Below are 15,837 nucleotides of genomic sequence, written 5' to 3'. Positions count from 1 at the left end.
ATGCAGCACCAGAGCAGTGAATGAGGCTCAAGGGTGAGAGATTCTCTGCTGCTGGCACCTGCCTGGTTCTGCTGGATCTGAGACACCCTCAGCAAATCCCCTTAACCAGGACAGGGCTCTGGCAGACCACTCTATTTCAGAGAAATTCAATTTTAGAAAAATAACCCCCAACTTATTTCGAGCAAATAACAGAAGGAAAGCGACAGCCCGAAAACTCTGGGATGAGATCCCATCTGCCCCTACTGCCACTGGAGCTGCAGCAGGATGGCAGCACCTCCCACCCTCTGCTCCACACAGTGTGAGCAAGCACTTGGGACCAGCACACAGGGTTCTGTGAGCCCAGGAACCCTCAGGTGCCTCGGGACATGCAGAGCAAGGGCAGCATGTGGGACACGCTGCAGGATGGGGGCATCACCTGATGCCCTGGCACACCTGAGGGTGAAGCCCAGCATGGCCAGACCAGGTGGGCTGGGAAATACTCCCTAAGGCACTGCAGCCGAGCAAACATGGTACCATACAGCATCGAATCATTTTAAAAGTTAAAATAGTTTATTGCTGTCTTTGTAGAAATGCACTTACATCGCCTGTTCTCTTCCTTTATTTGGCTGTTGGATTACAGGCATAAAAAGGTTACATTTACCTATTTGTTCAGTGACATAACACCTTTTTCTCTATTGCTCCACTCATGATATTCTCCTAAACCTTGCTGGCCAACAGCCCCAAATCTCTTTGACATAAATACTGTAAATGTCTCCATAGGTTGCAGCATTGTAACAAAAGATCTACCAAAGTAGACAAAATGTTCAGTATTCTTGGTTGTTTTTTTGCATTTAAAAATATACCTAAATTTGAGATAATCTTAACAGAGTAACAATTACAATAAGAAAATAGTACAGTGCGTTGACTAAAGGAATATTCTGCTCTCCTTCAAGCCAATATTCCCTTTTGCATGTTGAAGTGATTCAGCAATTACTTAAGAACTTTTACCTACATACAATAATTTAGTAAAATGAGAATTAAACAAGGCAGATACTTACTACTATTCTTCTGTCTGCAATTCACAGCTCATGCGAATAAAATCGCAATAAATATTAAAAAATAGTTTTTCTTTTGCTTTTTTTTTTTTTTCTGTAAGGCATCTCTGAGTATTACAAAGTTTTTGTACAACCAAAAAATAAGATTGCTTTTTTTTTTTCCCATGTTCTCCGAGTACCTCTGTACCTCACCAGTAAATAAGAGGATTGTAGGCTGGATGAGGAAGGAAGGAGGGGGGGCAGAAAGAAGACCACAGGTGATGGAAGCAGACCGCGATGTGTGCAACAATCTGTAGTTTTCCTGTGAAACATTTTCAGCCGCTTTCAGAACATCTTCAAGACAGTATCTGTCCAGATTGAAAAAAAAAAAAAAAAAGGGAGGGCGGGGGGAAGGGGAAAAAAAAAAAAAAGAACAACTTACCAGAAGTCCACTTTCATAAGCACAATCAGACTGCAAGGATTTGGGCTCGCCCTCAACACTATAAATAGCTCAGATATCGATATGCACCTACATAAGGGGGGATAAAGGGGCGGGGTGACATTTTTTTTATGTGGCTTTTATCTCTTTGACAGCTCTTCCGTCGTTTTTGCCGTCCTAGTGGTATCCTTGCAGGGCGAGAGATTGTCCTGGGGCGCGGGCGGGCGCTCACTGCATGCGGTCGGGCTGCAGCTGCTGCGGCTGGTACTGCACGAAGGCGGCTGCGGGCGCTGCAGGGGTGCTGGCACTCAGGGGAGGCTGCACCGTGCCCGTGTAGCCGTAGCCCACGAAGCTGGTGGCAGGGGAGGCAGCGTAGGGGTACTGGTCGTAGGCAGCTGTGGTGTACTGGGAGTAGGCTTGGCTGGCGGCCGTGTAGTCGATGTAGGGAGACGTGATGGACTGCACGGGGGTGGGGATCACCACGCTGGGCTGGATGATGGCTTGGGGGTAAACATAGTGAGGTGTCAGTCTGTGGAGGGAAAGGGAGAGAGTCAGTGAGGGGCTGGGTTCTCCCCCTGGTCTGCACATCCCTCCCCAAATTCACGTGCGTCAGCCACGGAAATGGTGCTGCCCAGCCGTGCTGCCCTCGAGCGAGGGATGAAAAGCAAACACTCCTAAACCCGAGGGTGGGAGTAGTGCAAGGTGAAGCATGGGCTGCTACTAAAACACACACCCTGGTCCCCATGGCTTGTATCTCCCACTATCCATGCTGCTGCAATCCAAAATAAGCTCCCTGGAAGGCTGTCACACAGCCTCTGGCTCACCTCATTTCCTTGGCTGTCCCTGCCAGCCTTTCTGCCTCCTGTACTCTCCATTCCAAACTTGGGTGCAGGGTCCTGAGGACCCACAGCCCCTGTGAGGCACCTCCTGGCACCAGGGACAACCTGTCACTCTCACTTGTCCCACCAGGAATGACCACAGCCCCAGTCCCTCCAGCCTGCCAGGTGTTATCAGTTACTACACACTTACACCATGTTTCCACAACACTGGATGTTTAGGGAATGCTACAGGGTGTTTGTTGTAAAACATGAGATATTACTGCTGTTTTCTTCCCCCCATAGCACTGCCCAGGAGCTGGCAGGGCAGTGACACTCCTGTGTCCATGAGCTGTCACATCTGCCCCTGGCATCTCTGCTGCCCTTTCCATGAGGATCCAAAAGTGCTGCTTCTCCCTGCCCTGAGGCAGCTGTGGAGCTGAGAGGAACTTAACAATGTCACAGTCAATTAAAGTCCATAGGTGGAAAGATCCTGGAGGTGATTAATGCGAGAGTGCCTGCTAATTTGCTAGAAACTGCTAATGAGGAGGAAAGGGGTGGGAGGGGGGAGCATCAAAATGAAAGGGATGTATTTTCCAAAGGGCCCATATCAAGTCAGGTCTCAAACAAGGGCAAAACTGTGCAAACCCGAAGGTTTAGGTACACCCACACAAGCTGCCACGGGCCAGGCAAAAATGAGGAATTGCATGTGGCCTGAAGAGTGTGGCAGGGTGACACCAAAAAGGGCACCCTGGGGAGAAGGTCCCTTTGGCCATTGCTTGCTGAACCACACAAGGCCACACAATGAAACAAAGCCATCCCCTGAAAGCTTGTGCCACCCTGTCTCCAAACCCAAATCATTCTGGCAAATTGAAAAAAAAAAAAGGCAAAACTCTGCAGAGAGATTATGCAGATTCAAATATTTTGGGGATTTTTGTGTGGATGTGTGTGACAGCACATTTTCAAACACAACCACTTCTAAAAGCCTCCCACAGGCTCTTCACAAGGCACAGGGCTGTACATGGCTACCCTCATTCCACCTGAGCATCCAAAATCTCAGCCACCACCTGCAGCTGCTGGGGTTACCTGGGGCTGGTCCCTCCTACCCAGCACTTCCAGGGCTGTTCCCACTTGCTTTACAGCCAGCACTGGATGGTTTGATCTGCTTTCCAGACAGGAGAAAGGCTTCTCACAAACAAGTGCTCATCTGAACTGAGTTTTTTCTCCTTTTCCCACTCCCATATGCAGTTTGTTTTTGCTCGAGACAATTTGCATGACAAGAGAATGACTGCTCTCCTCTCCCTCCCCACACAGCAACACTGCCTCTGAAATCAGGCTCCTTCCATATGCCCAGGGAGGATGGGTGATGGTGAGCAGCACCTCAACCTTTGATTCAGTGCAAGACCTTCTTCTGAGAACACCAAACACCCCTGGACAGCAAGAGGGACCTCACAGTCCTTCAGTCCATCAATACACACCATACCCAGCATCACCCTGTGGGTAACAAGAATGAGATGAGGCAGCAGAAATGCACAGAATCCCTTTTTGTTCAGCTCTGATCTAAACTGAGGCCAGCACGGCTGAATCAGAGCTGGAGCTTAGGCACCAGCTCAGCCCAAGGGCACCTCATGTCACACTCACAGCAGGCAGTGGCAGCCACCTCTTGGAGGAGCAGGGCTGAGTCCCACCCAGAGGTTCCTCACGCCTGTCACTGGGGGATTTTCTCTTTCATTTTGTTTTCAATAACTCAGAGTGCAGTGCTGCTCTCTGGCCTGGGGAAAGGCTTTGCAGAGGCACCCCCAGGCAGTGACCCTTGGGCATGACATATTGTTCTACCCCCTGGCAGATCAGCAGCTCAGCCAGCGTCCTGCATTCCACACTGGGGAGGGATGCTCGGGCTGCTCATCACTTCTCCCTGAATGTCACACCCTGCCACCAGGACCCAACAAAGTTAAAATCACTCCACAAATGCAATAAAAAATGCACTGAAAACCAGCCAGTGGCAGGAGCAGAGGAGGGGCCTGAACTTTTCCTGCCCACAGGCATTCCACCTGCACCCACCCAATGACCAGGACCTGAGCATCACCCTGTCTGAGCAGCTCCTCCACGTCCCTTGCTGCCACACAACTGCTCTGCAGAGCTGGCACAGCCCATGGGGGGGACGTGGTGCCATCAGGATGAGGGGACATTCCCAGCTCATCCCAAGAAACTCTGCATTGTTGGCTTTGCTTTCATGCATGGAGCTCAGGACAGCAAATCTGCAACATCCTGCAAATGTAAATGTAAAACATCCTACGTTTTTCCATCAGCAAGGAAAAATCCCAGCTTTTCAGTGCTACTTGGAATAAAAAGCACCATCAGCTTGGAAGGCAGAAAGCACTCCTGCACCCCACTTCCAGAAATCCATCCCACCAGCCCAGTGGATACACAAGAACACATCACTCACAATAGCTGGAACTGCACTAAAAAATCACACTCAGCAAGTCCAGGATCTGCTTCTAAAGGGAATGTAAATGTAAAAGGGAAGGTTCTTTTGGTCTGTAGGATATCAATAAAGAAGCTAGAAATTTCAATCAAGATATCATGCAGTTTGGTCTTCTGAATTAGGTGGACAGATGGCAATTCATCAATCAAAACAAAACACACAACCCAAAGTAAGGTCACTTTGATGACTTGCAGCTACAAACAAAACAAAACAAAACAGTGCAGTAGTATGAAGTTCTCTGCTGGCTACATTTAGCATCCACAGAAAATCTTAAAATATTTCCCCCTCTTCCATTATTTCTGAATATGATCTTTCAGGGGATCAATTTTAAAAAAGCAAGCTGTTCTGGAGTTCTCTTTCTAGAAAACAGCAAACTCTAATCTGAATTTCTAGAGGATGAGTCACATCTGTGTTTTAAGATGCCTTTCCCTTCCTCCCTCCCTGCAGTTTTCCTCCATCCCCCACGATGGGCCCTGCCAGCCAGAAGAGAACTTCATCAAAAAACACACACAGTGTGATTATAAAACATCAACCAAGTGATCAGCCATGGCCACCACACACCGAGGTCACCCTGTGAGCAGCAGATGGACGAGATGCTGCTGGCACGACAAGGAACCAGGGGCAAAGGCCACCCAGCACAGCCAGCACGGGCAAACCTGAGCCCAGAGGCATCGGTGGCACAGGAGGGACAGCAGGGACTTGTGGTGCCAGCCCACGTGGCACCCAGCCACGCTGCCAGAACTGAACCAGGACAAAGGAGGTGGTCACAGAGCCAGTGGCAGAGGGGACAGAGCTCTGTCCTGCTTTGGCTGGGGACAGAACAAAAGTCTTGGTGCGGGTGGAGATGTTCAAACACGGCAGGGGAGGCACCCGTGGCCCCAGGCACATAAAAAGTCTCTTTCAAAACCTGCCATCAGCCAGGTCTACCCACCACAGCAGCAGGGCAGGGCTGGCTGGGGAAGAAAAAAGGGACAAGTCAGGAGGAAATGTGTCCCACACCTCTCCCCAAACACTGAGGAAGAGGGACAAGCTCTCATCAGCAGCTCCCCCACCACAGCTCATCTCAGAGACACTTCATATATGGGACTATTTTGTATCAGATTTACACCTAAAATGTGCTTTAGCTGCACTTTCTCTCTGCCATCCTGCAGGACTTCCTACACACGAGCCATGAGCTGTTCCTGCAAGCTGCACGAGTTTGGGAGAGCAACAAGGTGGGAATTCCTGAGCCCCTCGATCTCTGCCAGCCCTGCCAGGAGCTGGTTTTGTCAGTTCTGAAGAGGTGGAGACAGCTGCACCCCTCTGTCAGGAGGGACACGGCATCACACAAACATTTGGGAAACAAGGAGGGGCACAGGGCTCTTGGCAGCCTCACAGAGACCAGCACACAAATGCCACCACCACGACCAGGCTTTTATTCCTTGAAGAATAAAAGAAACAGAGCCCTTTGTGTCTGCCAGTGAAGGCACAAATTCTGGCATTTGACCCCAGGAATTTGGCCTCCATTTCCACTAGAGCTGACCCCATTGGCTGCCCCAGGGACACCCACACTGGCCCAGCACATGATGGCAGGAGGTGCTGGGGGAGCTGAGCACAGCCCCTGCTGATGTGACACCTCCAGCCACTGCCACTTTGCACGGCAGATCCAAAGGTGCATTTTGAAGTGGGCTCCTGACTTTACAGCTGCTCTGGAAAGCACACCCCACACTTGCACCACGGCAGAGCTGGAGATGCAGGCACACATCCTGGTGTAACTCACACTCCAAGGAATCGTTCCTGAGGGACACTCCCAAGCACTCACCTCGAGGAGACACTCAGTGAACGTGTGTGCAGTGCAGGCAGGCTTGGCCACAGGTATCATAGGGGCCCCAGCCACGAGGACAGGCTGTGGAAATGTGAGAAATTCAGGTGCTGTTCTCAATCCAGACATGAGGAGGAGGTTGGAGGATGGCTGGAGGTCCCTGCCTGCTCACCAGGACTCTCACTCCAGGAGGGGATCACAGTTTATCCACCAATACTTGGGTGCAGATCAGGACATTGGTTGTGCCTTCATCACTCCACGATTCCTCACCATTCACTGCCAGGACTGGGCTTCAACCACAACATGACAAACCTCCAACTCCTGAAATGTCCCTACTAAAGCTGATTTAAACATGCACTGAAATGTCAACAGCTTCTGCCTCATCTACCAGCTATCCCAGCCAGCTCAAAGTCACACAAGGATGAACTCTGCAGCTCCATGGGATTTATCATCACCTGCTGCAATACGACACAAACACAAAATAGCAAGGCAATCAACGCAATTTCTGCTCCTCTTGTAACTAATTTGCCTGTCTGTCTTCTCCTCATCCTCCTCTGTCCCTCGGAGAAGATTTATGCAGCAGCCTGTGCAAACAGGTACAGGACTGAGTTTCCTGCTTCCCTGCTGGGAGCAGATGTCACCACACCAGTGGCAATCACCAAGGCATGACATGCCACAACAGACTGTCCCAGACTGCAGTCAGTGGGGGAAAAAAAACAGAAAGAAGTAAAAAGAAGGCTGCAGACCAAAGATGGGAGTACATCTCACAAAGATCTAATCCTTTTTCTCAACTCAACCAAAACTGAGATCAACATGTTGAGCTCCACCATGAGTTATAGCCAGGCTCAAAAGCTTTATCCTCTGCATCTTGCTTCCCCCACACCCAAAGGAAGAAGGAGAAAAAAAAAAAAAACAAACCACGATCCCAAACAAAGGCATACTGGGCCAGACCAAAAATAGTTTTGGAGAGAAGCAGGCTGAAAAACACTCAGGTAGCAGGAGATAACATCTGCCTGAAACAAGAGCCATCTGGCACCAAGGAAAAAGCCACATGGAAGTTTATCCGCAGCTAGTCAGCTCTCCAGAGAAGGAAAAACCCCTCCCCTTTCCAGTTATCAGCACAGCCAAACCAGAAATTAACTGACAGAAGAACCAGGGACTGTTTCACACCAGTGCATGACAGGAACCTGAGTCCTTCAACACCTTTGTGAGGAACCTGGTAGGATGGTAGAGAAAAGCAGGGTCTCCAACAGATTAACACAGGTAGCCCCAGAATTCTGCCTTTGACTGAGCTCTCCAATTTTCTTCTGCAATTTAGAGAAAATCAATGGCAGAAACAACTCTAAGGTCTTCTGAAGCAGCTGACAAGTTTTGGAATAATGCACATTAATGACTACTTTCAACTGGTTCCATTTTTAACAGACTTTCTTTCTTTACACATGATCCCTTTCACTGACCTTTAATTAAAACCATCTACTCATTTAATTTATCAAAACCCCTTTCTTGGAAAGATGAAGTATTTTGAAGTCGAATACTTCAGCTATGTAAGAAGTAATGAAAGATCTCTTTTTCATAAAAGAAGGCCTACACTGATAAAACAAGTAATTAAGTAACTTCTCAGTCAATAAAGAAATTCCATTTTAAGAGTTTGTGATCTCTGCTGTTGTGCTTTTGTGGTAGTAGAACATTTAAGGCATCTCAATCTAATCCCTCCACACCTTCCTGCAAGCTGGAATCATGGGGGATGCCGGGATCCAGCGTGGTTTTCCCAGAAAGCTGCTTTGGCCAGAGCAGCTCAACTCTGACACAGGAAAGTTAAAACGCTCAAAGCTGGTGACAGGGAAATTGCAGGGGACAGCACAACTCTGTTTACAGCACTTGGAGACTGAGAAACAGGAGACTGAGTTTTAACTGTGAGGTCCAGGACTTTTCATCTTTTGTGATCGTGGAGTATATTTAGCTCTGGTATGCAGTTTGCTCCCATCCGTGGGGAACAAGTTCTTCATAAAAGTCGTATTTAGAAGTGACCCGGTGTCCTTGCTACCAAATTATCAGCACAACAACTGTCTGGTTCCCTGGCTGGTGCCCTCAGAGCTGGGGCAGGATGCCCAGGGCTGCATTCATCATTGGAATTACTGGGCATGTGCTTCATACTATGAGTTGGGGCCCATATGCCAACAGCTGCTCGAAGGAAACATGAGATCAAGCACAGGCTGGGCTGCTCTGGAAATTCAGACGTGTGCATCAATCTGCCACATTGGGACTCTGTGGCACCACAGAGACACAGGTGAATTTTGGATCTGCCACTCCCCAGCTCCTGCACCAATTGGAAAGAACTCAGGTCTCTGCTGCTGAGGAGGCTGCTCTTGTGCTGGGGAGGATGAAAAGGAAATCCACCAGCAGCAATGGAATCACACACAGAGGATGGCACAACTCAAGCCACGTGCTGTAAGACAAAGCTAGAGCCAGCTCAGGCTGTCTCTCCATCAAGCCTGTGCCCTGACTGCCTAGGAATGGCTCAGATCCTTCAGGTCTGAGCTTGGCACATCATTCACACAGCCACTATACCAGACTGTGCTTTTGCATTGTTTTACAGGCAGGACATGAGCAAATTGTGCCCCAAACCCAAAAAACAGGCACACCAAATCCTTGGGTCTGACAACAGCATTTGCCATCTTGAAATAGATGTTCAAGAAAATTCTCAAAGCAGTCTGATCTGCTTATAAACATGTCTACGCTAAAAAACACAATATAAAATAATTTTAAAAAGGGATTTCTTTCCGACTGGCAAGCATTTGGTCTGAACAGCAGTCACCATGCACGAGAACCAGCAGCTGAAGCCGCTTGGAAAATGGATTTGGACATTTCTTGGGAAATGTCCCCTTTTCCCCCCAAGCTTTCATGGTCCTGGCACAGGATAACACCAGGTGCCGGGTGCTCCATCCACATGAGCCTGGCAGAGTGGGATGGGATCCTGCAGCCTCCAGCTCTGGGTAAGTGGGCAGTGGGAAGCTGGAGCAGGGGGATGCCAGCTGACAGAGGCTGGGCACAGCACGTGCCCCTTTATAAGCATCACCACAGAAAAGATGAAAGTTTGTTGCCTTTTATTTTTAACCCAATAGAGAAATTTTAAGGATAAAACAGCTGCGAGGGAGGCTGGGCTGACACAAAGAGGGACTTTCTTCACCTCCTAACTGCAGCAGCATCAACACATGAAATTTTAAACTCAAGGAGATTTAACTCTTTCTGACGTTGCCGGAGACCAAATGTGGGCCAGAGGCAAGGGGTCACCAAAACAAGTAACTACACATGGATGGGGTCTCTGGAGCAATGACATCCAATGTGCAGCTATGGAAAGAGCTGGATCCTGCCACAAGAGACAGCTTTATGTTTGCAAGAGCTCAGTCACTTACTCAGTCACTGGTAGATCTCCCACACAGATAGCTCCTTCGCTGAGGCACAGCCACAGGAATGCATCTGCCATATGCTGCCCGTGTCCAGAGCAGCAAGCACAGAGGAGGACCAGGGGATCCATTCCCTGCACAGACTCAAACCTGCCTCCTGCTCCAGAGCAGGGAACCACGAGGTGAGCCCAAGCAGCCCTGCCACATCACCTGATCACATGAAGCATGGCAGCTGCAGGGACACCCTGGCACTGCCAGGTGCCTCCAAGCAAAACACAGTCTGCAAGCTCCAGGCTGAGCCCCAGGCCCAATGCTGCTTCCCTAAACTCAGCAGCTGGATCTCCAAGTCATCCTGACACACACACATCCTTTGCCTTGCTTTACTGTTAAGATCTCTGGCTACAAGAAGCTAGAAACTTCTTTTCCAAACAGGATTTACTACTGTCTCCATGCTGTCTGCTGTGCAAGTGCCTCCCCTGCCAGGACAGCAGGAGGAAGGAGAGAGGCTCCTCGTGGTTTCTCTTTCTGTTCCGCATAGCCCTGGTAATATTTACAGCTGCATTGAGGTGTCTGGGGCCGGAAGGGGGAAGCCTTCAGTTTATAAATAATCTTCTCTGGTGTTTGGGTAATTTTCATAGTTTCCATTCATTTCAGGTTTCACCAAAACCTGCGTGTTGTGGCTTGATAGCTGGGACATGACTGGCTGCTTGCTCTTCCTGCACTGCCCGGGAGTTAACGGCTGCTCATTCATTCCTGCCCAGCTCGCTCACAGCACCCTGTGCCCCGTGACAAGCATCTTTTGGAAACCACAACACCAACCCCTGGGCACAAACACTTTGCAGAGACAGCAACTGCAGGAGGGAGAGCCAGGCAACACCTCACAGCAGGGGCAAAGCAGCTGAGCCACGGAGCCTCCTTTGGGGAAGGCCAGGATCCACGTGGGGTGGTGCAAACAGACAACAGCAGCTCAGGGACAGACTGTGATAAACTCCTCATCTACCCTGAGGGTTAATTATTCATTATTTTTTGTTGTTGTTTATAATTATTTTTATCATTTATAATTAGTAAGTATAATTTTTATATTATTATTTTATTAATACCCTGTGGTCCCACTGAGGGCCAAGGAAATCGTGGGTTCAAGGGAATGCAAGAGTGGAGCTTGGTAAGCTCTTAATTTTGTTGGTCTACTGAGGAGACAAAGAAGGAACTGGCAGCCAAGCTCTGCTGCTCAAATGAGTACCTCAGGCTTTGCTCAGAAGCCACAGAGCCGCCCCAGGTGTGGTGCTCAGGTAAAGGTGGTGCTCAGGTAAACACATTCTGCAAAACCCATATTTCCAGTGATTCTGCTGCAGCAAGGACTGAATTCAATGAAATTCCTGTTTACTGATGCTTGCAAATGATGATATATAATCCCCTGCCTCCAGCCCTCCATTCTCCTGGTTCCTGTCTCTTGGCAACTGATAAATAATTTATAATGTTCTCCACTGTATGTGCTAACTGCAGCTCTGCTGGTTTAATGATGAAACCAATGCCTAAGAACTGCAACAGGAACTGTCTAGATCACAAGGAACATGTAATCAGTCGATCCCACACTCCTCTGGATGTGAAACCATAAGCAAACTGTTGGAAAAAAATGTTTTCAAGAGCTGCGGCTGCAGGGTAGGAAGGGCACCCAGAAAACTGCAGATGATCTGCAAGGTGCTCCTGCCAGCAAGAGGAGTTTTCACGGGCTTCACCATTCTCCTCTTCTCTGCTCCCATGCGTGGCAGGACTTGCCAGAGGCTGCTTTTATTGGCAACTTCTCTCCTGCACTCATGCAAAAGTCTCTGGGTTTGTATCTCAAAGGTGCTGCTGCTGCTTTGGGGGCTGTGAAAGCTCTTGCAAGCTATTAAAAAGCAGCATTTGGTCTATGCAGACTAATGCAGCTCTTGCCCCCAAAAAAAGGGAAGACTCTTCATTTCATGGCAGATGTTCTTCAAGGCTTCCCAGCAGAGCTGTAACCGCTGTGAAAAGCAGCGTGTTTGAACCGTACACAGCACACGTACACGGGGTGTGCACTATTGTGGCAACACAGCCTCTCACATCCATAAACTCATTGCAATGAGATTATCCAGGCAGTTGGCAACTGCGGCCATACGGGCAGAGGAATGAAAGTTTTATTGTTAGCAGATTTTTTTTTTTCTCTTAAAAAAAAGAAAAAAAAAAAAAAAGAAAAAAAGAAGAAACAAAACACCCCCCAAAAAATGAGCGGAGAGCAGGGAAGGGATGAAGTACTGCTGTTGACAAAGGCCAAAATCCCATCTATTTATATTAGAGTCACACAAAAACCACACCAGGGCAGTGCTCAAAAGCTTTAAAAAATGCACCTACTTTCTTAATGCTCTTAGAAAATAATAATAAAAAAACCTTATCAATATTCACTTTCTGAAATGGTGTAAAAAAAGAGCTGCATCAATCATTAAACAGTTAAATGAGGGCAGTATGACAGTCACTATTGTTCTCGTGAAGCACACTTGTCTTTTGCCGAGCAGCTGCCAGATCCTATTAGATGTATAAAAAGAGGACTTTTCTAACCGAGTAGGGATGGTATAAGCTATTGAAAACAGCAGACAAAAGCCCACTTTTGCAGACTATTCAAGCCTTGTATAACATCTGTCCAAAATCAATTTTTGACCTAATGTTACTTTCATTAAGTAACAGACTTTGTTTCCAATGCAATTTGTTTTCTAGGATAAAACTGTATCCTAAGCGTTATTACGTGGGAAACGGCACAGAGGAAGCAGAGGATCTTATTTGAGAAACACGAGAACAGAATTTGCTTAATTGTTTTGACACCTTAAGTACTATAATAGAGAAACTATTTTCCATTTATTTGAATTCCTGTGAATTCTTGAAGTTGGCAAAGCAGCGAGCAATGCACTGGGTTTATTATGACTAAGATTTACTGAGGATAAAGAAGGATCTTTGGGAATTACATTAAAGCTGACAAATGCACAAAACTTCTGAAATCTCAACCAGAAATAAAGTACTCTGAACATTAACAACAGCTGTTGAAACTGTCCACTCTCGACGGCGAAGGCTTTTTTCACACATTTTAAATAATGAGGAAGTTGATTTGTGAATCTTATTTCAAACAGACCGTTAGGAAACAATTCCACTTACCCAAAGGGTCTCTGAATGAAGGCTGGATGTAGCTGCTGCACACCTATGGTAAAACCTAAAAAAAAGGTTCAGAAAAAGAAGAAATATTAATGAATGGCATCCATTGTACCATTCAACTCGTAACACACAGGCAGAATTACACCACACGTCTTTGCATTTGATCTGCTATGCATGTGAGCAAATTCAGAGCCCCATTTAGAAACAAGTTAAATTTAACATGCATATGTGATATGCACGAGGAGCAGATGGGAATTCATGATGAAAGCCCAGTGTGAACGTGCTGCTATCGAACAGACAATGGGGCATAAAGCCTTATTTTACACACTGGGTACCGTGGTCATTAAACCAAAGGGAGAAATGAGGAGTGGATCTTACTGTTAATTCTCACGGAACAAAGAGGTTAACGGGCAAACATTTCAGCCAGGAAGAAAACAGCTTGAACACAGTTATATGAACTTTGGTGAGTAACACTAGTGCAGCAGGGCTGAGTAAGAAAATACAGCACAGAGGTAACTGGACTACGCAGCGTGCTCAGCCAACAATCAGAACTATGGGGGACAGATAAATGTGCATCGTCAGATCAGATGATTCCAGCCCGAGGAACTTGCTTCCTCGTCTTACAAGTTATTCTAATACAGAAAGATGGGATCTCCTGGATGCCTCACCAGTTTGAATACTCCTTGGTTTTGCTCCCAAATACGCCAGGTTCACATTTGCTTTCCTGCCGTCAATGATGGGGTTTGGGTCTTTGCAAGCTCGTTCAGCAGCTGCTCTGTCTGCCATGGTCACCTGGAATCGAGCACAGCCTTGTTTGTAGCAACAGCGCTTTGTAAACACTCCAGCAACAGGCACTAAGTGGAGTTTATTTATTGTTCTATTTTGAATCGGGAGCTGCACTCCCTCCGTGCAGCCTCGCTTGCACGGCGAGACGGGAAGGGCTGCTGGGACCCGATGGAAAAGCGGGCGCTCCCCCCGCACCCGGTTTCCCCGCTGGGCCGGTGCCAGCTGTTTTCCCCTGCCCTTCCACCTCCTCCCAGAGCCTTTTTTAAGAAGCTGGCGGAGCCCTTTTCAAAACCCCCGGCGCAGAGGAGCTCAGGGCAGCTGCGGGCACCGCGCTGAGCCCCGCACGGACATCGGGAGGGGGGAGCAGGTGCTGAAACGAGCGGCACGGCTCGGCCAACAACGGGGGGCTCCTCCCGGGCCCCCAGCCCAGCCCAGCCCAGCCTCTGTCCTGACCGAGCCCCTCGTTCCCGCAGCGGGCACAAACTCCGCAGCAGCGACGGGACGGGCGGCGGCTCCGCAGCGCCCGGCACCGGGGGGTCCGTGCGGCCACACCGGGAGTTTTGTCACGGCTCCGGCGGGCTCCCAGCCCGCGGCTCCGCTGCCGGCCCTTCCCCGGCGCACGGGGGGCAGCGGGGGCAGCGCCGGCGCCCGTCCCGCCCCGGAGCGATGCGGGACTTACAAAGCCGTATCCCCGGGATTTGCCGGTCTGCCGGTCCGTGATCACCACCGCCTCCTCGATGTCCCCGAAGACCTCGAAGTACTTCCTGAGGGAGGAGTCGGTGGTGTGGTAGGGCAGCCCCCCGACGAAGATCTTGGTGAAGGTGGTGTCCTTCTGCACGGTGTGCATGGTGCCGGCAGCGGCCGGCCCCGGCCGGCATCCACCCGGAGCAGAGCCGCGCCCCCGCCGAGCCCCCCGCGGCGGCCGAAGGCAGCGGAGCGGCGGCGGGTCCCGGGGCCCTACAGCCGCCTCATGGCCGCGCCTGGAGCCGGAGCGCGGCCCCGCGCCCGCCCGCCGGTGCCGGTGAGTAGCGGCCGCCCCGCCGCCGCCGCCGCCTTTGTAGGGCCGCGCCGAGCCCCGCCCCGCCCGCGCCGCGCAGGGGCGCTCGGGCCGCGTAGTCCGGCCCCGCCCGGGGGTCCCCGCACCGAGCCCCGGCCCCGCACCGAGCTCCCCCAGCGCCCCGCACGCTGCGGTCCCTGCCCGCAGCCCCTCGGGCCGGGCTCTGCACGCTCTACAAGTGCCGGCGGCTCCCGGGGAGCTGGGCCGGGCCGGGAGGGCAGCGCTGCGGCGGGAGCCCGCCAAAGATCCCGCCTGGCTGTCCCCGGTGTCCCGCAGCCCCAGCCCGCTGCTGTTGCACAACCAGCGCAACGGACAGGGCTTGGGCCCCGGCAGGCTCGGGCACGGGGACAAAGGCATCCGGCAACCTTTGTGGCTTTGTGGGGCGGTCGGAGCCAGGGCAGGAGGAAGGGATGGTGTTGAACCGAATCTCCAAGGAGGAGGCCAGGGAGGGGGTCAAGGAGTGAACAAAGGTTCAGAACTGTCTTTCTCAAGCAGGTTCTTAAGCCTCCTGCTTCTCCACTGGGCACCTGTACCTGTACCTGTGCAGCCTCTCCCTGGGGACAGGGATGCACCAATCCCAGTTCCACTGGTAGTCAGCAGTGGGGTTCTCCACTGTCCTTCCTTTGCATTTTGTTCCGTGGAAGGATGGGCACTCCTGCTGTGAAGTACGAGGCTGTGAAGTGCCACTGCCTTTGGCGGGAGCTGCAGGTTTCTGCCCTGACCTGCGATTCCATCCTGGGAGAATTGTTACTCTAGCACAGCCCCGTAGTTGCTGCATGTACTCCATGGTCCATAACTGCAGGAAAAGCTGAAAAGCTACTTCGTACTTCAGAACCCACCACTGGGGAGCTCCAATGGTGGGTTGCTTGCAGTGCTTT

The 15,837-nt window shown here is 50.2% G+C and overlaps 1 protein-coding gene across 2 annotated transcripts; it reads right to left on the bottom strand.

The window, feature by feature from the left end:
* Positions 1 to 527: 527 nt before the first annotated feature.
* Positions 528 to 14,937, bottom strand: RBM38 (RNA binding motif protein 38). 2 transcript variants are annotated; one of them, XR_015807303.1, is made up of 5 exons: positions 14,582 to 14,937; positions 13,785 to 13,908; positions 13,120 to 13,174; positions 1,456 to 1,981; positions 528 to 1,335 (listed from the first exon to the last, which is right to left on the bottom strand). XR_015807303.1 is itself a non-coding variant. In XM_014873914.2 (4 exons), the coding sequence occupies exons 1-4, from the start codon at positions 14,747 to 14,749 to the stop codon at positions 1,681 to 1,683; spliced, it is 648 nt and encodes a 215-aa protein (XP_014729400.1). In that variant the 5' UTR covers positions 14,750 to 14,937; the 3' UTR covers positions 528 to 1,680. The 2 variants fall into 2 exon arrangements, 1 of the variants encoding a protein (XP_014729400.1); XM_014873914.2 differs by having other exon boundaries at positions 528 to 1,981.
* Between the last annotated feature and the right edge of the window lie 900 nt (positions 14,938 to 15,837).

Source organism: Sturnus vulgaris, chromosome 17 (genome assembly GCF_052056855.1).
Source record: "Sturnus vulgaris isolate bStuVul1 chromosome 17, bStuVul1.hap1, whole genome shotgun sequence".
In the NCBI taxonomy this organism is placed as follows: Eukaryota; Metazoa; Chordata; class Aves; order Passeriformes; family Sturnidae; genus Sturnus; species Sturnus vulgaris.
The sequence above is the reverse complement of the archived record's forward strand: the minus strand, read 5'-3'. Positions and strand labels throughout refer to the sequence as shown.

What these genes read in the sequence shown, in the direction of transcription:
- RBM38 (XM_014873914.2), bottom strand. Translation starts at nt 14,749, where the DNA reads ATGCACACCGTGCAGAAGGACACCACCTTCACCAAGATCTTCGTCGGG. An exon ending in AATCCCGGGGATACGGCTTT is followed by an intron (nt 13,909 to 14,581) that starts GTAAGTCCCGCA and finishes GCTCGATTCCAG; the next exon opens with GTGACCATGGCAGACAGAGC. An exon ending in TTCATTCAGAGACCCTTTGG is followed by an intron (nt 1,982 to 13,119) that starts GTAAGTGGAATT and finishes TTCCCTCCACAG; the next exon opens with ACTGACACCTCACTATGTTT.